This window comes from Parasteatoda tepidariorum, chromosome 9 (genome assembly GCF_043381705.1).
Source record: "Parasteatoda tepidariorum isolate YZ-2023 chromosome 9, CAS_Ptep_4.0, whole genome shotgun sequence".
In the NCBI taxonomy this organism is placed as follows: domain Eukaryota; kingdom Metazoa; phylum Arthropoda; class Arachnida; order Araneae; family Theridiidae; genus Parasteatoda; species Parasteatoda tepidariorum.
This window is the reverse complement of record NC_092212.1, coordinates 54,073,696-54,095,117: the sequence shown is the minus strand read 5'-3', so window position 1 is coordinate 54,095,117 and position 21,422 is coordinate 54,073,696. Positions and strand designations below refer to the sequence as shown.

General features: G+C 29.9%; 2 protein-coding genes across 5 annotated transcripts in view; one reads left to right on the top strand and one right to left on the bottom strand.

The window, feature by feature from the left end:
- LOC107455693 (midasin) overlaps window positions 1-21,422 on the top strand; it is a 248,404-nt gene that overhangs the window by 98,765 nt on the left and 128,217 nt on the right. The window lies entirely within an intron of this gene.
- The window catches only part of LOC107455694 (uncharacterized), a 70,196-nt gene that overhangs the window by 22,913 nt on the left and 25,861 nt on the right, over window positions 1-21,422 (bottom strand). For all 4 annotated transcript variants that reach the window (XR_011637622.1, XR_011637623.1, XM_016073337.4 and 1 more), the window contains 5 exons: window positions 6,596-6,801; window positions 3,326-3,539; window positions 2,185-2,534; window positions 862-992; window positions 456-783 (listed from right to left, as the gene is read on the bottom strand). Coding sequence is in view for 2 of the 4 variants with exons in the window: in XM_016073337.4 (XP_015928823.1) it covers window positions 456-783; window positions 862-992; window positions 2,185-2,534; window positions 3,326-3,539; window positions 6,596-6,801 (1,229 nt within the window). In the remaining 2 variants the exon portion in view is untranslated. The remainder of the gene's footprint in view (window positions 1-455; window positions 784-861; window positions 993-2,184; window positions 2,535-3,325; window positions 3,540-6,595; window positions 6,802-21,422) is intronic.

The following is a 21,422-nucleotide window of genomic DNA, read 5'->3' as shown; positions in this document are numbered from 1 at the left end:
TAAACGTTTACGAGCGCTTATAAACGATTAACACTTATCATTATGTGCAAGCTCTTATCCTATTCAATTTCCGAAAATTAATTGCATAAGATTTTCATTGAAAGAACTATTCAAATATTGTTTTGTTGGTATTTATGGTGCATATTTCTTCTTTCTGATTAGATTTATAGAAGGAATTTGTAGAATAATAGTTATCAATTACTATTATCATGCCAAGCCAATGCTAAATAATAAATATCTTTCTATCCAACTTTTTAAGAATTAAAAACTCGAGATTTTCATTGAAGGAACTATTCAATCATTGTTTTGGTGACTATGGTGACTATTATAGTGCATATTTCATTATAATTCGATTTAAGTAAGGAAGTAAAGGGAATTTGGGGAATAATAGTCATCAGTTAACCGTACCCAACCAATTCTAAATAATTATTAGACAAAAGGAAAGTTAAACTTACATATATCCCCTGTTCAGTCGGCAGGCTCTTGCCATATCAGTAGAAGGTGTGTGACTACCGTTGAGGTTGTTTGATGCACTACAGTCATTTCCGGACCAACTACTTCCACAGCAAGGAAAATCCGAGGCGACATTTCTCAAATCCCTATGCAACATCAACAGCAGAGTGGGATTCACAAAGGCATGAACGAAGGCAACGTGCAGAGTAATTTCATAGGTTATGGCATAGCCGGGTCTACCGGGCTGGATTAAAGTTAGGGTGAACAGTGGGCCCCAAAATAGGACATATGCTGCTAAGATGATTGCAAAGCTCTTCACCCTTCGAATGCCTGCGGGGAATATAGCAATTCTAGTCCAAGGAAAATAATATAAATGATACATTTTTCTCTAAAGATTCTTTGGCTTACCTTCTTGTTCCAGGCGGTGAATGTAGCTTTGAATCTGCTGAGATTCGTTGCAAGATGCGTCATGGGGATCTGATCTGACGGATATCATGGTTGTCACTAAACCTGCTATCCTAACTGCTTCTAGATTTGACCTGCGAAAATTTTATTGCGCTTTAAAATAATACATTAAGTGCAAATCGTTGTTATCTATATTACATTGCTAAACATAATTGTCGTTTTTCGTCGTACGAAATTCTTGCGCGTTCTGTAGTAAAACGAAAATAATTTATTTTAAGGTTTTTGTTTTTTATCTTGGGTCCCTTATAATCCTCTTTATTATTTCAAAATAGGATTATAGGTTATTACTTGAGTTATCCATTTGTAACAATTAAAGTATTTCTTTAAAAAAATACTTAAATAGTAAATTATGGTCTCTTTTACTAAACTTATGCCAAAATCATCATTATTAGCGAATTAAGACTGTAGTGAATTCTTATTAGCCTTCATTTTTCTTTTGAGACATTGCTTGCACAACCGACTTATATTTTCGGACAGCAAAATGCAATTACAGAAAATGCAAATGAATATCTAGATATTTACGCAAGGAATAAAGTAACCAGCGGTTGAGTCTCCGATTATGTACATGAATTATAATAAAGATAGATTTACGACTAGCAATAAATACTGCTTTTGAAATCAATTGCTTCATATTTCTGGTGTAGCTTTTCAAGGAAACTAATTATTTTGTTCAATATACCAATCATTAAATTTGAATACTAGTTATATTATGCTATTCGGGGATCATAATACGCAACATAAAAGAACTTTTGTGGACTAAGTATCTCGAGAATACAAGTAGCTTCGCAAGAGGGTTCGAAAACAATGTTTTCGGTGGACAGTGAACAAATACTGTTGGCATGGTGTGGAAGTGCAGAGTTGACAAAAGTTAACTGTAATCAAAATTAATCCTTTACAATTTTAAGTAAAGCCCCATTGACTTGACAGATTAGCGTGGTGAGTTGCAATTATATCTTAATTCATTACTTAATATTAAAAGAAGTACTTACATTAAAAATTCTCGTCACTAAGAAAATGCGTTTTTGTTTCATTGTAAAATTACCGCTCAATATATATATTTATTCAGTTTATTGCTAAATTTGTTTTAATATTGTAATCGTTCATGCATATTTTTTGTTTTATTTAATTTCTCTATGAAGGCTACTATATATAATCATTTGCCTTGAGCAGAGTTGTTATGGGACAACGGAGAAAATTATATTCGACAATTATTGTTGGAGTAAAGGGAAGGTGTAATAAAAGTAATTTTTTCGTAGTTAAAGTTACCTTGTCAAATCCCTGTATAGCTTTCTGAGGTGAACTCCAGTAAGTGCCGCGCACATCACGTTTACTGTGACCCAGAGGACATTGAGCACGTAGTGCCTAACGGGGCCATAGACCATAGGGCAGGCATCAACGTGCCCTGCTGTATCTCTGGAGCTGGTCAAGGCCCCGCTAAGCAAGGTGGGTCCTAAATTAATAGTGAAGCTGGCGAACCAGATTATGAAAAGACCAAAAACTATGCACTGCGGCGAATCCAAGGATACAGTGGACGATCCAGTTAGGTCTTGGTTCGGATGTATCGGATTTTGATGGTGGTAGTGATGGCGATGAGGGCTGGATTGCTGTGGTGGATGCTGAAATATTTCATTACATTCTTATGTTAAAACATAACGTTACATGTTCAATGAATTATGAGCTTTCAACATTGTTCTGTTGTTCTATACCTTTTCCTATTACAGTCTTTTTCTTTAAAAAAAAAAGCTTGCTTCATTGCACAAAAGAAAAAAAAACGAAAAAAGGATGCAATTACTAGGAGCTTACTAGACAAAAGAAACCATTAATTAAATTGGTTACTAAACGTTAACGTGTAAAAATTTTCGCATTTAGAATGGTAGATGATTTATGGTGCCAGACAGGAGCCTTCTAGTGCAAAGGGTTAGTCTGGTTGATATAATGGTCATTAAGTTGATAATAAGGGTAAGAGGAATTTTATTTTAACTTGCATTGTATATTCTACAAAAATGATTTTCCTTTCCATTTTTTTTACATCAGTCAAACGTTTGAGTGTTTTTTTTATCCCATATTTTTACTTAATGATAATGCAAATAAATAAATAAATAAAAAAAAATAAACAAATGTATCAAAAAATTTATTTATAATTTGTTGATTACTGATTTATTTGTATATTTTAAATTAAATTTTGTCATGTGATAAATTTTACTGAATTCTTTTTCGTTAGATTTCATAATTAGTAATTAAAGATGAATTTAAGACTTTCAGCTTATTACATTAATCAACTCGCAACAATAAATAATTTTTAACATAAATTTGGTGTTTAATGGTGCCTTCATAATAGTAGCAAATAAGTTTATTGCGTGCATAAGGTTCATACGTTCGTAAATCTCTTAACATTTTAAACACTAACCTGAAAATCTTGATCGGGCAACAAGGAGGCGTCATTGATGACGGAAGTCAGCATGTTGACTGTCGAAACTGTCACCAGTAATAGGAATGCTGTTTCTATAATGTTGCACTTAGGCAACCGTTGACAAAATAATACTCCAACACCTAGGAGAAGTAGAAGACTTGCCCTACCACAATCAACGAGACCTTGATGGAAAAGTAGTCCTTGGGACCATCTTTAAAAAGATTAAAACAAGACAACATCACATCCATTTATATAATCTGCAACACACATTTAAAAGATTTCTTACTGTTTACCTTGTACTTACTTCTAGGCAAGAAAGTAAATACTATATTTGGTTACACGCTTTTGTATCTGAAAGCTCTTGACATTGTAAGTACAAGTACCTAATTTACAATCAGATTCTGTGAAAATCCGAGAAATCTGCACCAAATACATTTGTGCTGCTAACTGTTTCTCAAAAAGTGAGGTATGTAAATAACGTAATATTGAATCTCGATGCAGCGACAAAAAGACTAAATATTAGGCTTGCATAATCTTCTAATTTGTAAATCACGTGAGTAAGACACGTGATGTACCGATTATTACCTTATTCGCTACTGTGTTTCGTGCTCTCAACGGTAGGGGGCTGTATTTACAGAGATTATTTTTTTTTTCTTCCAGTAAAAGATTCATGTAGTATTTTTGTTGCTGTAAAAAAACAAAAAGACGACACAAATATTAAATTCAGAACAACTGAAAATTTAGAACGTATACAAACAAACCTAGAACGTCAAAAAAAAAAAAGTCACATTAATGCTATGACCTCAGAAGAGGACAGCAAGACTTCCGGATGATGAAAATTGATAACTTTATGATACAATTAATTAGGACTTGTGTAGCAATATATACGGTTGGAAACGAAAATATTCAAATGGGTGATTCTCGCATTATCACTTTAATGAGATAAAAAAAAGTAACTGTTTTAAACAATATGTACTGGAAGCTAACGTAATAATGTACTGGAAGCTAACGCTTGACGTAAATAAGGATCAGATACACGCTTATACAGATTGGTTGATATTTCATTTAGTACATTATTACGTTCGGTACATTTCGATTTTAAATGTCCGAAAAATGCTATACTTTTTTTTAAAATTATACTTTTGGTTTTGTGCAGATATAACTAGACCTAACTGAAGATTAGTTTTGAACTGTGTTATTTAAAATGCATTTCTTAAACTATTTTGTCATTTTTCCAAAACTGGCAAAGTTTGATCTTATCGTACTACAGGGAAGAAAAACTTTATTTAGCTTTTGTTATATATTTTCAGATTTTCTTTTCCATCTTTATTTGTTTTATAAAAATAAAATTGTGAACATTTCCTTTAGTTCTCTTCTCCCAGTTTGTACTAAACGTAAAAACCATCTTTTTTAAAGCATCGATCAATATTTCTTTATCTGCAGTAGCATATTCGGATAAAGAATTATTTTTTTATTGTTATATATTTTTATGGACGTATATATATCCTGCTTCTCTAGCATAAATGCTAATCATGAAGAAAAAAAAAAAATTGCAACCACTTTTTTTTAACTATTTAAGATACAAACAAATCTCTAAAAGTAGAAATATATCAGTAATTGTTATAAAATATTTCTCTTTATTAAGCGAATTTTCTTTATATAGCGAATTTCAAATAAAATGAAATGCTTAATTAAAAAAATATGTATCAAATGTCCCTCCAGCTAGTTTAATTGTTATCGTTGTGAAGCTTTTTTATTATTAGTTTCGTAATACAATCAGTTCCCTATTGTTTCTTTAAAAGCTATGCGCATACTTCTTTTTTGCCTACTTCGTTTTTATCTATTCTCTCTCATGAGGATTTCTATCAATATTTTTCTTTCTAACTCTCATATTTTTTTTTTTTTCACTGTGTTAGCAGCCTTTTTAGCTCTTTAAAACTTAACTATTAGATGGAGGAAATTTTAGGTACTCTATTTACTGAAAGCTTAATTTATTTATTTTTAACAAGAACATTATTTCAAAGTAAAATTTTTTTTAAAAATTTCTTTTATTTTATGGGAAAATAGCGATGATTTCAAATAATGTGGTTGTTAATATATTAATGATTTTCCTTTCTTTTATTTGCATACGGTTTTTTTTTTGTGTGTGTGTTAAAAGTTACCATTGAAATATTTTTCAAAGAATATTCTGCTCTAAAATGAGATTTCTCTTTTAATAAATACTTAGTAAAAATATTCTTCTTTGAAAATTGTACCAATTCATTCAAATTGACATTTAAAATTTAGCTAGTTTATTGTTGACTTTACTTAAGCTGAGTTTTTGTTGGAGAACAGAAAGATTAAGTTGCAAAGAAAAATGATCTAAGATATTAACGTGATAGGTTGGAGTGCAGATATTATTCAGTGGATAAAGTTCTTTCGTCCAACTCGAGCAACCGAGGTTCGCTTTCCAGCTTTATTTAATTTATTCGTTTGCCGCGTTCTATTATTCTTTCGAAGCGAATTATTCTCTGGAATTAGTATTAAATTGGCTGTGAGGATAATTGCCGTTACGTTAACCCTCAGAGGGTTCATTTTCCCTCCATTCAGTGCAAATGCGGTTTGGTTTCACTCCAAGTTTATCGTTGAATTTTGTACATGGTGCGTAGAGTTTTTAAAAAGTGCTTAAAGGTGCTTATTTTCGATTTTCGTTTTTTAAAAACCCTTAACGGTGCTTTTTTCATCGGGTGTTTTTCAAAAAGTGTTTGATTTTCCCTTTTCGAAAATGAAATTTTTTTCTCATTTCTGAGCTGGGTTCGGTATAATTTTTGCACTCTCATGTGCAACTCTGCTGCATATTCTCCATTTCAGGCTTCATTTTCCACCCTCTGATATCGAACCGAAAAATCTCTTGATCATTTTATAACGTTTAATATAATCAAGAAAAGAGTTCTTTGTCAGAAACTAGCTATTTTATTATGATCCTGTAAAGTCTTTGAAAGTTATTTTGCATTTATAGTGCTTAAATATATTTTTTGAGTGCTTAAAAAGTACTTAAAAGGTGCTTTTGTTGATAGATTAAGCTACGAACCTTGTAGTAGTTTCTTAGTTTCCCATCTTATAGATGAGACTCTGCTTAACTGATAATAAAATAGAGATCGTTCCTTTTTTTTATTTATTTTCATTTCAATGTTTTATGGAAATTGAATCAGTGATGAGTAAAAAAAAAATTCCCCCTTTGCAATTGTCAAAGAACATAAATGTTTTTCGAAATGGGATAGTGCTTACCTTCTTAAAGGTCTTTTGAACACAATAAGCAGCATGAGGAACATGTTTGCGCCCATTCCTAGAGCAGCGATCGTGAAGAGAACAATGGCCTCTGTCATTTGTGCTGGATGGCACACAGAACCTAGGCTTTGGTTGCTTGAGCCTGTCCCATTTGTACCAAGGGCTTTGCCCACCAGCACATTGGCCGCTTTGCCTACACCCGGCGTCTGAAAAAAAAAACAACATATAAGTATAAGTTAAAATAAAAACATTCAAATTGAAAAAGATTACACTGAGGAGCAATTTTTTTGTTGCACTCATACAAGTGCTTGATCTTGCCTAGTTCTGAGGTGGGGATTTCGAATGTGAAATTAGTTTTGTTCCTAAGGCTACTCTCTTTTTTTTTAAAATTAAATTTTTACTTCATTTTTTGTCGAAATGTACAGGTTATAAAACAATAGTTTATATGTAACAAAAGGACGCGATAAGTTCTTGGAGAGTTAGGGCACAGCATCAGGGCTAAAATTACATCGGAACTCGTGCCTGGAAATGTTGTCGTGCTCAACTAGTGGCGCTTTCCCCATAATGTGCTCTTATTCTTATGGGTTCAGAAGCACATGAAGAAACAGTTCCGAATACATACCGAAATAAATACCGAATATCTGTCTAAAATAAAAACTTTGCAGTAGTGTACAGCGTAAACCAGCGTAGTGTGCACAATGTAAACCTTTGACAGTTTCAAATATTTTTGTTAATGCCTCAGTAGTTAAAGACAGGACTATCTTATAGAATTTAATTTCCGCTCAAATGCGTTTTCTGAGAAGGTACTAATGATAATATTTATTGAGAGAAAGAATACATAATTATGCTTGAAGGATAGAAAATGTGTTATTTCTATTTCGACTGGACAAAAGAAAATTTTCATTATTGAGAATGCATTATGAAATAATTTTTAAAATATATGCAAGGAAAGAAAAATGAAATGGCTCTAGAAACATTATTAATGGATCTGAGGAAGTATGATATGCACTTTAAGTTACAAACCATACTGTAGTGATAACTACAAAATTATAAATGAATTTTTATTGAAGATAAAACATTAAGTCATTTAAGAAGAAATAGATGCTTTTAATATTTGCTCATTGCATGGCCGAAGAAAAAATACATTTTTTTCTTCTTCCTTTTTTTTCTTCATTTTCCTCTTCAGAGAAGTTTTTCTTAAAGTAAATTATAATTACTTTTTTTCGTAATCAAGGAAAGCAGTATAGGAAGATTAAATATTTTTCAATATCGCCCTCATTTCTTTACTGCACTTGAAAGTTTTATTACTTTTGAAGGAGGGAAATCTAAAAATAAACGTATTAAAATTTTCAGTTTTGGTTTTCTTAAGAATGCGAACTGAATGAACTGGAGACATTTATTTTTCATTTAAATATGGTTTTTATAAATAATACTTATTTTTAAACAATACTTATTTTTAAAACTGAAATAATTATAATTCTCTTTTGTATTAACGAAACTAATTTTTCTTTTCATGTGCTCTTATGTGCTAAAAAAATTTCCTCCTTACCATATGTTTCTGTAAAATTACTGTTTACCTGATGGTTAAAAGTCTTTTCATTTACTGTCGCAAATATTATATTTATATATTTATAATTCGTTAATAAATATTATATACAGTGAATTCGCGATAACTCGAATCTGATAGGACTGGTGAAAAACTTCGATATATCGGAAGTTCGACTTACCGTTAGTTTCAGTTTTGGACTTTAAAAATATTGTCTGATTATTTAATTAATGCTTATTAATTACAAATCTTCTAAATGCTTACAATATTTAAGATCATTTTTCTGACAAGCCATTTACGATAAGACTGTTTGAAGCACTTTATGATACTCTGGTTTACTGCAAGTTTACTGCTTTCAAATTAGGTAGATCACTATGCGCTGCGTATTTATCCATAAAGAGTATCAGTTTTCTTTTCTTAGCGAAGAATTTTCGATCCAATTTTCTTACATAGTCTTCAAATAATACTGATGTCATCCAAAACTTTTTGTTAGACTTATATTCCAAAGGATACGTTTTTACATTCTTGAANATTTTTCAATATCGCCCTCATTTCTTTACTGCACTTGAAAGTTTTATTACTTTTGAAGGAGGGAAATCTAAAAATAAACGTATTAAAATTTTCAGTTTATTGGTTTTCTTAAGAATGCGAACTGAATGAACTGGAGAATTTTATTTTTCATTTAAAAATGGTTTTTTATAAATAATACTTATTTTTAAACAATACTTATTTTTAAAACTAAAATAATTCTTTTAAAACTAAAATAATTCTTAATTCACTTTTGTATTAAAGAAACTAATTTTTCTTTTCATGTGCTCTTATGTGTTAAAAAAATTTCATCCTTCCCATATGTTTCTGTAAAATTACTGTTTACCTGATGGTTAAAAGTCTTTTCATATACTGTCGCAAATATTATATTTATATANTAATTAACATGAAATTGAAGATAAAAGGGTCGGGACCTCATAAAAAAATCGAGTTATAGTAATATTCGAGTTATCGTACTTCGAGTTATAGCGAATTGACTGTATTTATAATATTTATAATTCGTTTTATTTATATATTTAAAATTCGTTCAGTTTAATATTTATATCGTTATAATTCGTTCATCTTTACTTTTTAACCCTTTGATGCAGAATTTTTAAACATACTTTGCATACTTTTTTTTTCATTATTTTATATTAATTTGGATAAAAATAAGTGAAAAATATTATATTTATGATTATTAAATGAAGCACGAAACACCGATGTCTTTTTCCGCTAAAGGCAAGTCTTTCAAATATGGCCCACTTCCAAAAAATAATTTTTCTAATTTGCACCTATTTGCAATTATTTTGACCTAAGAGAAATTGTTATTCGTCTTTAAAATTTCTTTAATTTACAAAATCAATTATTCATAAATTTTATAATATGAATGAAAAAAAAAATCAAACTACTTTTTTTGGATTTTATATTTTAATACAAATATAATTCCGATAATCTAACAGATTTTTTTCAGTGACTATTATACTGTTTTTATAATTGAAAAAATACTGATATTTTTGGTTACAATTAAATACTTTTTCTTACAATTACGGTGTCATATAATTAGGGTAACCAGTGTTCCATCTGCACCATAGTGTTAGATTTCTCAAACTTACGTTTTTAGTTTTCATCTCAGTTCCCAAGAAATATACAAAATTTTTTTCTTTAGAAATTTTATTTTAGAATATGTATAGATAAAATATCTACAGGTTGTCATTCAAGTGCTCTGATCAACAACAAAATTTTAGTTTTGGGCGGAAGGCAACAGCGGTGTCTCAAAATTGTTATTTCAGAAAAATTAATTCTGAGAATTATGTTCCATCGTATATAATTTACTTTTCTCATTAGCAATTTTTTTTAAAAATAAATCTCTAATGAACGAAACTTTAATTATAGTTGTTTCATCCATGCGTTATTCCTTTTATCCTGCGCGTATTGATTATTGAAATGAGTTTAATGAATATTCAATCATGGCAAACATGTCTCATTTCCTCCAACTTTCCTCACTTGTTCGATAATTTTATACTCCAAACGAACGAATGAATTACTCCTACCAATGAATCCGTTACAAGTCCAATTTTCTTTAATTGATTCGGGGAGTCCGTACATGTTATATTGCGATAAATGATGATTTCAAAGCGAATTATCCTAAATTGTTTGTCAGGAATTTCAGAATTGCGCTCATTTAGGAAAATGAGTGTTAAAGGTTATTCACAAAGATAATTTTTCATCAGAATTGAATAGAAATGGTTTGTAGTCGACGTTTTGTAAAGTATGCGTCTTATCGTGATAATTCAACTCATAAAATATATGGTTATTCCTCTGTTCGTCCATTACTGTTGTAAATATGGTCATTCTGAAAATGGGTTTAAGGGATGGAAGGATTTAGGAAATCTGAAGCAGAAATTAAAATTCATTCATCTAATAGGAGAGGAAAACATATGGACATTTTCACTATTACTGTAACTGTGCCGAGCAAAATTGCTGAATGCTTCAAATTGAGAAAGTATTTTTTTTTTAAGTATCAAATGAATGTTAGCGTTGGTATAACGATGTCAAAAAAACCTCAACCGTTTGACGCAGAATTTAAATTTCTTTGTTAATTTTTTATTTTAATTTCGGTCAAAACAAGTTAAAAATATTATATTAAGCATTTTAATAATTTTTGATTATGAAACACAGTTTATTTCGGCGTCAAAGGCAAAATCATCCAAACATACGACTCATTTCCTTACAAAAATTTTTTGAAACTTGCTCTTATTTGCAGTAATTTTGGTTTAAAAGAAGCATTTATTCATTCTTGAAATTTTTTTTAATTTGCGAAATCAATTTTATTTTGTAAACATATACAAAATCAATTATTGGCAAATTTTTTAGTATAATTGAAAAAATTTTTTTTTCAAACTAAGTTTTTTTCCCCCCATATTATATTTTAGTACAAATATAATTCTAATAACTTAACAATTGTTTACTAAGTATTAGACTGTTTTTTATCATAAAAAATATTAAAATATATATTTACTTATAATTAGAGCGTCATAAATAAATATATATATATTAAAGGGACATCGTTGTTTCAAATAAATAAAAAAGAAATGAAAAAAAGTGTTAAAATTCATTGTTGACTATAAAGTTATCTTCAATTATTAAATATTAAAATTTAATATTTTAGTTCGATTCCCCCCTCCTCCTATCTAAATTAATAAGACATTTAACTAAAGTACACTTAAGATAAATTTAGAAGTTAAACTATTAATTTAGGTATAGAATGTCCCATTCAATTATATATACTTATACACTTTAGCACAAAAGAAAATGTTATTGTAAAATTTAGTACTATATACTACATTAAAACATCTCTTAACAATACATTTTGTACAAGAAATAGTGTGCAGCATTTATTTCATCTTCAGTTTACTGGTCTGAGAATTTTTATGACTCAATTAATACGATATAACTCGTACGATATAACATATATCGTAAATTGTTTTAGAACCGTATCTTATTTATTTATTTTTAAGTAGCTGTTACGTGTAAAAGCCATTTTAAGAGGTATTTTGAGACAACGTGTTAGATCATTGTTATATTCTCTTTACAGCTTTTAGAGTTATTAACAATTTGAGTGAGTGAAGATAATTACTAAGCTATTCACATTATTTTAAATTAGTTAAATTGTTTAAACCCTCCAGATTTTTCTTTTTTAATGGTTTTGTAGTTCATACTTTCTAACTACAATTCCATTTCGAGGATAAGTTGCATAAATATTACGTACGTCTGACTTTTCTATTGTGACGTGCGTAATTGCGATATATTATCATCGTAACTTCCGAAACATTTCACGCTGTTAATTTTTTATTACCTTGAGCAAACGATAAGTTAAGAATTCAAACTTTTCATTTCTTCTTTTCTCATTTTTATTCACCCTATAACCGCAAGTAATATTCTCAAGTTGAATGGGTATCAACGCTCTTCCACAGATTTTTTCTTTCTCTCTCTCTCTTGCCTCTCTATTCTTTTCTTTCCCCCAGAGGCAATAGCAAAGGTAAGTATTTCTATTGAATTTTTGATGCACACCATCTCCTTTCCCGAAAATATTGCCGCAAATATTTGGTTTCTTAAAGATTGAGAAACCTCATTTCGATGCTTTATGGATAAAAATGGCTTATGCTGCACATTATCCCTCTGGCTTAACCAAAAGTAGATTCATATTTTTGGAGTATATATTTCTGTTGGTGCGATTCCAGGTTTTTCATTTGAGTTTCCGCGCTTTTAATGGTTACACATCTACAAGTACTAGTAAATAAAATATTCGATTGTGTGCTAGATTTTGGTTGAAAGTGAAAAATTAGATTGAAAGAAATGCAAGAAGCATTCAATTCAACGACGTACGCAGTTTTTTGCGATAACTGTAAAAATATTGCAGTTGTCATCATTTCACATCAAAATAAATGAATAAAAATAAAAAATTGTTTTATAAAGAATTACTTTTTGTTTGCCAATATTGAATGGTTATTTCCCAGATGCTTTTGTGGTAGAAAATTTTATTTCCAAACCAAATTTGTGTTAGGGTAAATTGAAGTTTCAATATTTCTTATCAGATTCATGGCTATACATAACGATGTTTGTTTGTTGCGAAATTTCTTAGTATCAGTGATTTTCTGGCCTCGATATTTATATCAATGTTGTTGCAACGGATGCAATGTTTGAATATGTTTTTAATCACATGACTTTTGTATTGGTTGAGAAATTAGTTCAGCCCTGTTTTATTGGTTAAAACGCCTTGCTTTTGTATGGGAAAATTATTTTGAACAATAATTTAATTTTTTGATGTGACAATACTACTTAAGATTCAATAACATCAATAATGAATTTATGAATATCTATTGAGATTGTGTGCTGTTTTAGACCGGTGTTGATTTGCCCGATTTACTCAAAAGACCAGCAAAATATTTAATCGTTTTATCGCTGTGAGGTTAGTCATTTTGTTGACTGGTAACTAATAAGGTTACTAATAAGGTCAGTAATTTGTCAGGTTACTGATAACTGGTAAGGTTATTGGTAGTAAGCTGACTGGTAAGGTTAGAGTATATGTAAAAAATATTGGCTTAATTTTTATTTATGCAAAATTGTGACGCTTAATAAATTTTTCTCGACTATTATGTGTTTTATTATTCACAAAATCACTGCAAAGAGAAACGTTTTGAGCATTTTTTTCATGCTAATTTCAATGCGAATATTAATTTGCTGTCGAAGCAGATTTTTATAATATAAGCGAATCTTGCAGATATTTTTATCATGTCCTGCAGCTCATATATGATGCATTTTTTTTTGAATATATTATTATTTTTAAACCAATGAATTCATAACTTTGTATAAAAATATGGAAATAACAGCTTTTATCCCGTTATTGTACTTGCTGTGAAAATATTTTGAAACTTAAAAATCCATACTCTTTTTTATATAAAGTGGGGGAAAAGGGGAATATCTTTTGAAAAGTCCTGCTTTGCTCAGCAATTCTTCAACTCTGAAAAACTCTTTTAACCGAGAAAAATATGTTTACCTTAACCGTAATATGTAATGGGTGAAATATTTTTTTCTTTCTTTCTTTGGAAATAAAATATCTTGGATAAGCAGAAGTTGGGGAGTGTTAGAATGTTTAAAATTTATCACGCCCGTGTTAAATGTCACAATTTTAAGTGAAGGCTTTAAGTTTTGAACTATGGGAAAGAGTATTTACTCTTAACTTTTCATCGCTACCGTCTTTTAAATGGCTGCGTGAAGTGAAACGAGGTATAGCGAATGTTTATATTTTTATTTACTTTTTTTTTTACAGTCGCGTTCTGCTTATTCACATTTTTGTGCATTCAGGATTTTATTTTTATTTCCTTTCATGACTAACATAAAAATGATCTTTATTCCTTACGCTTCTTTTTTTGTTTTTAAAGTGCTTCAAGAATAAAATGTTACTTTAGTTTTATATCTTCTTTATTTTTTCACGTCGCCGACCAATTGTTGCCGTCTTGAAATATTTTCCTTCTTTCATGCATTTCTAAGAGTATATTTCTAATGTGTGTCAGAAATGTCGATACTTTGTCTTGTGATTAAAGCTATGATATTATTGCCGTTTTTAGAAAGCTATTATAAATATTTTTTTTAAAAATTTTTTTATCTAGCGTGATACTAAAATGACACTAAATAAATACTAAAATGAATTCTTAAAATATTTTTAAAATTTTTTTAAAACGAATTTTAAGGCTTTTCTATGTTTTTTTTGTTTTTAAATTTAATTGTACATCCTAAATTTAACGTATGTGGTACTGAAACAAGTTTAGTTAATTATGATTTTAAATATCTAATTTATTTATCGAATTAAATTTACTTATTTAATCATTACTAACATAAAAGTACCAAATCTCCATGGAATTTTAAAATTTCCAAAAAATAATATTATAAACATCTAGTTTGTAATAAGTTAAAAGAGTATTAAATAATTAATCACAAGAAACTGAAGTGGTAAGATATTTCTTGATTAAAAACTTCAACCGTTTCAAAAATACACAAAATGGAAATAACAGTCAACATCTTCAAGCGCTCCAAAATAAGTTCCCATTTTCAAGACTTGCTAGACGTGAATGAGAAGACATTTTAAATCAATTTTGTTTCTTCTCACTTACGTGAATCGAATCTTGCCTATTTTTGAGCTCTTAAAACATGTCCACTATTATTTACAATTTTTGAAGCGAATAAAGTTTTTAATCAAGCTAAAAGAATGTTCACTAATATGTTTAAAATTGGAATGTTCATTATCAATGTTAAAAATTGTCGCTGACTGCACAATTTATATTAAAAACAAATTTAACTGAAAATAATTCGAGCATCAGGGCTTATTATTAGAAACAGTAATGAAATAGTTTTTCTTCCTGCACATTGGTCACCTTTTTTTAATGGCAAATATGTATTAAAATTAAATATTTTATCTACCTTTTCCTATAATGGTTATTTTTTTTCTTTTTTAGTATTTCTTTGAAAATTTAAATGGATGAATGAGCAGATGTTGTTTTTTTATCCAACTATGGAATTTGAAATTCTTCCAAATGTGTTCCTGCGTGTTTTAGCCCCTTGAGCTTTCTTGCGATATTTCATTCTTTCTTTTTTGCTCAAAGAAACCATTGAAACATTTTTTATGCAGGTGGTATTTTCTCATCTCCCTACATATGTTGCTTATTTATGAACTTCTATCCATTTATTTGTTTATATATATTTTTTTTTCCATTTTTCAAATTCCGTTATGTATTGAGTTCGAATTTCGTAAGTTATTTATATTTTATTTAACATACATAGCTATTTTCTTTGCCATTTCCGATTTCACAAGTTGTTGTTAAACAATTAAGGTAGCAATTCTGAACATAAAATGTTGAATGAATTTAGTTTGAATCAGTTAACAAATACCTTGAACAATTTTATTATTCGCTTTTTATGACTGTTTAATATTTTCTTAAAATATTTTGTGAATTTTTCTCTACTTATTTCATGTACCTCTTCACGATTTTCTCTTCAACATGGTTATTAATCAGAAACCTGATAAGATAGGTATAACCTCAAAAATAGCCATTTTGTAAACAAACGATGAAAAAAAAAAAGAGCATTTGATTAGAAAATAAATGTAAGTAATCTGTATACTGTTGACTTGTTTCAAGTGCTCAAAAACAAGCACCCATTTTTAAGAATTGCCAGACGCGTATGAGAAGAAACAAAAGTGATTTTGCCCAGATTTGCCCCTCTCGGCCGTTGTGGTTTTTTTTTGTTCTATTTTTCATCTTTTACTCTTTCGGCTATTGCGGTTTTTCTAGTTTTGCTTCTAACTTTTATTTTTCAATAAAAACTTTAAGTTTTTATTTTAAATCTTTATTGTTTCGTCTTGTCGTCTGACAAGTCTTGAAAGTGGACTCATAGTTTTGAGCGCTTGATATATGTCNAATCCAATGGATATATGTCTACTGTTATTTCCAATTAGTATATTTTTGAAGCGAAAGTTATTAATCAAGCAATATTTTACCGATTCAGTTTCTTGGGATTATTTAATAAAAATGTATACTGGCTTTTAATATATTATTTTAAGCAAGTAAAGAAGTCAACTTTTTTCTATATACATGACAGATGGCATAGAACTTTGAAAAAGATGGATTAAAACATCGAAACGACTGCTCACTGTTTTACTTGCAAACTATAGTTGTTAGACAGGAACAACGTGAGATTCTGCTTAATATTATGTTGAAATTGTTCAATAGCTATATAAATGCATAAATATGAAAAAGATTGGGGAAACCTTACGTATGATATAACTTCCCATTGTTCTCTCTGTATTATTTTTTACTTTGTATATTGCTTTTGAATTTCGTTTAATCACTTCTTCTTTTTTCATTATTTAAAATCGAACTTTTATGTATTTTTAATGCAGGAATTTTGTGTCTTTATAGTAAATCGAGCTTCTTATTTTATTTACGTAAAAAAATTTTCCGTGTTTTTTTATTAAAGAAATAATTTTAATTTTTAATTTTTTTAAAAAGTTGTTTGCCAGTTGAATTCACTGCAAATACTAATGCTTAAAGAATAATATTTTTTTAAAAGAAGATACCTATAAAAAAAAGTTTTCTTTCTCACCTAAGGTGAGATTTGTTGGAAGTATTATTTCACTGCCTATCAGTCGAATGACAAATGGTATTTTTTAGAATTTCTCCTTGCGATTTTCGTTTTTCTTATCTTTTTTTTTGTCCTGGTTAGTGGCATATTGCCAGATGTGAAATGGCGGTTTACCGAACCAGAATATTTTGAAAGACACATATTTTATTCGGTATATGACATACTAGATATCATTGAAATTTATTACAATAAAATTTTTCGTGTTTCATAATTTGTGAGTAACCTTCTCACTAAATTATTGTGATAAATCATAATTATATATTTTATGTTAAATTATTATAATTTTTTTGGAATAATTTATTATATCATAGATGAATTATATATTCAATTTTAGACGCCAATATTAATATTTTAACATTGTGAATAGATTTTCATGAGAATTCGTTCGATAAAGAAAAGTTTCCTGTTTTAAAATATAACTCACTTTAAAAATAAAAAAAATTCGTTGTTGACTTTTTTCAGACCAGCCGTAATGTCTTTTTATCAAGGGGTCTGGAAAATATTGTCGTTTCGGTGCAATTCATAGTTGTTATCAATATTTTATTTTTATCAATAATGTATTAACCTCGTTTGCTGTAGCCTTTCAATTCTGGATCGAAAATGAATCGTAATGGATGGAAGAAGAAAAAAATGCATTGGTTTTTAAGACTAATGCGCCGAAACATTACTTTCCGGTCCCCCTAATATAAAAGTTTCAGAAAAAGTATATACACGAAAACATTCAGATAAATTATTATTTCTTTCTGCATCAACACTGCTCGATAAATTAGATTACAGCTGTCATTCGGGATTAATAAGCGACCTAAAATAACTGTCAGCTTGCCTTTTATTATTGTTATTATTATTATTTGCATGTGAGTTTTCGTGCCCTCGTTTCTATATTTCAACTACATATTTCAACCAAAAGCAAAGCAGACAGATCGAATGTTTCGCATATGGGCAAGTTGATATAGAAATTTCTCCTCCAACATACTCATTATTGAATAGCGAGGAGGGAGGAAGGGACTGGCTATTTGACTAAAAAGCAACAGATGAATGGGTGCAATTGTCGACGCAGACGTTAAACTAGAATGATTTTGTAAACTGTTATATATTAAATTTTTTTTTTTAATTTTTTATTACTGAGTATTTTTTAAGCGACGCTCCTTTATCTTAAACTCAGGAATTTCGATAAAATATTTAAAAACCCTTTGCAAAAATTGTTAACATTCCACCGCGAAAATTGAATCGCCTTATTACTCTTTAAACGGACTAAATTCACGACCTCGCTCTCATTAAACAACCTTAAATGTCTCCACGAACTCGCTACAAATTCTTATTTCCCCTTTTGTAAAGAAAAGTCCTGAAAACTTCCCAAGAACTCGAGAGCAAAATGCACGCGAATAGTTGAATAACTTCTCTGCGGAAGTCGTTTAAAATGATGGATAGTTGGCGCGGTGAAATTCAGCTAATCCTATTTTACTGTTCCCCGCCTTTTCCCTCAGCTATCCCTGAGCGATGAGATTTAATGTAAAACGGTAAGCCGGAGCAAACCCACTGACGCATAATTTGATTTACTCTGGGGCTCCGCAGTGGAATAAATCGAAGGGCTGGACGACGTCTTGTGCCTTAGTGAGTGTGTGTCCATTTAAATGTATAGACCCCGTTCAGTGTGTTTTCCTTCCTATTTTCGTTATTGATAGCTTCCATTTAACTGCCAGTCTAATGACCTTAATCGCTAATGATTATGTTTTTAGTTTCGATAATGAGATTTTTGTTTTCTGAAAGATAGGACTGAAAAATGGAATGTTTTATTTTGTTTTTAGCGCTACGAAGATGTGATATTGTGAAATAAAAGCTGAATTTAGAATAAAATTAGCTGCAATAATGAAAAATTAAAAGTTAATAAAGTTTGCTATTCGTTTTAATCATACTCGTGGTTTAGTAATACTAAACACGTTGCAAACGGTGGCGTAGTTTTAATGTGTGTATGTATGTATATATATATATACACCGAAGAGCCATTACATTATGACCACCCTCCATCTATAACAATGGGCTCGCCCAGGTTTTCATGATTTCTCACCCTGGAACAATATTTTCATGGGGCACATTAGAACCCATAATCCTCATAGAACAATCCCTGACGTCTGTAAGTTACTTGAACATAGTTGCAGACCAGGTTCACCCATTCAGGGCAACAGTTTTTCCTGCGGGGGATGGTGTTTATCAACAGGATAATGCACCATGTCATAAGGGTCGAATCGTCGAGGAACATTCCAGTGACTTTCAAGTTATGTCTTGGCCACCAAATTCACCTGACCTTAATCCAATGGAGCATTTGTGGTCCTACTTATCAAACCAAATTCGTGCTGCCACGCTACCCCCTCGCAATATGAGGGCATTGCTGGACGAGTTGGTGAGCGCTTGGTACCAGATACCTCAAACTACCTATCAGCACCTTGTGCAATCAATGCCACGGCGGGTGCTAGCAGTTTTGAGGGCTAAAGGTGGTTCTACATGTTATTAGCAGGGTGGTCATAATGTGAGCACGTATGAATCATGGTTTATTCAATAACTACAAATAGGTAAGTGTTTTAACAGTGGTAATAGATTTTTGTCTTAGCGATCAGTGTTCAGAAGATATTCAGAGTGCGTGCTTATAATCACAACTTTTAATGACCGAAAAGTTTTTTCTTTTCCTAAACTTTTTCTTGTTGCAATAAATAAAGAATTCATAGAACCGATAATTTCAATAATAATAAAAACTTTATAATTCCTTAAATTGCATTTAGTAGAGACTTGTGCCTATAACCAAAGCTATTATAATTTCTGGTGACCTTGGTAGATCTGTAAATCGGTTACTGACACTGATATTAGTTTTTAATAGGCTTTTATAGAGAGTTTAGGCAACTGAAATTATTCTTTTTAACTAGATAAACGTATTATTTTATATTTTATAACCGTCGTTGAACAGCCGACCCAATTTTGTTGGTTTCGTGACAAATCTAAGATTTAATGAACAGCGCCATCAGTCAGTCCTATTGCTGTTGATGCTTAGTTAAATTTGTCATGCATGTCAAGCATGACTTATTCGCAGTATTAATGTCCTGCATGATATTAATACTGCAAACATGTTTTGAATACGAGAATACTAGATAATGTGATTCATGAGGATTTTCTTCAGTTTGAGCAGCTGACTATATGATTAATTTAACAGTCGAAGAAGTATAAAATAATTGAAAAAATATGTTATTAGTATTTGCACTGAATACCCAAATTGTAACTAAATCTCTAGAATTTAAATATGCTGTCGTAACTTCGAAATTTCTGTTAACGCCCATGTTTAAAAATATATGATTGTGAACATTTTTAATTATTATTATTTTCATTTTTTTTAATGTTCGCTACAAATTGTTAGAAATATTTATTAGTTTCATTGTAACTTACTGATTGGGCAGTAAATTTTAAAATAAACAATAATTATTAATTAATATTCTATCTAAATGCTTTTAAATGTTAAAAAAATATTTTTAAATGTTAATTACATCCATTGCGAAGCATTTTTGTAATCGATTTCATAATTAAAGCTGTGTTTCGATGCATGATAAACTTGCCTTCAAGTTTTTGTTGAAACATTGCTTCGGGGTTTTTTCGAGACCTTGGTAAAGATATTTATATTCTTTTATTATAAAATAGTTTCATGACTTGATCAGGGTTGATGGATTGCGACCATCTTTTTTTTCCCTTCCTTCCTTTATTTCATTACCTGAAATTCATGCATACTTTTCTCTCTATTTTATTCCCATGAAGAAGCTATCTGCTTTTAGGAGAAAAGTGAAAAATCGCAAACGAGTCTGGGTAATGTATGGTATATCCTTATCCCCAATTGGGTTCTTCTCTAGGTCGATACTAATCAGGGGAGGCGAAGTGAAAATGATTAGATTACATTTTTTTTTTAACCTCCTTATTTTGGACTAAAGAGATGCATGCTTAAAATAAATATATAAAAAAAAAAAAACTTTCCCATACTTTAAATTGCCTGTTTTTTTTATATGATACTGCAAATGAATTTATTTCAGCTGGTCTGCATTTTTTAGTGTCCTATATACTCATTCCTGATTACATTTTGTTTATAAGAACGTGCGTGCTTATGGTTAGTTATTCTTGTTACTTTAGTTTAATAGTTTTTGAAACGTGTTGTAAATAAATAAACGTTAGCAGGCGTCGTGTTTTATAGCTTATTATATATGCATGCTTAAAAAAGCACGATTTTTAGATAAAAAATCAACTACAATAATTGGTAATGAAGTTAATGTAACGATGCTCGGATGATATGAATTTAACAATTTTTTTACAATTCTTCTGTTGGTGAAAACATTTTATAATTTTTTAAGTTTTACTTAATAACTATTTTGCTATGGTGATTGTCATAAGTAAATGGCATGGGTATTGATTAAAGAATTTAAGCCGTTAATGGGACGCGTAGACGTATTGAAAAGTTGAATAAATAATGTCGCTTGTAGCATTTTGTTAATGGGTACCAACAAGCAATTTTCCAAGAAATATATATATATA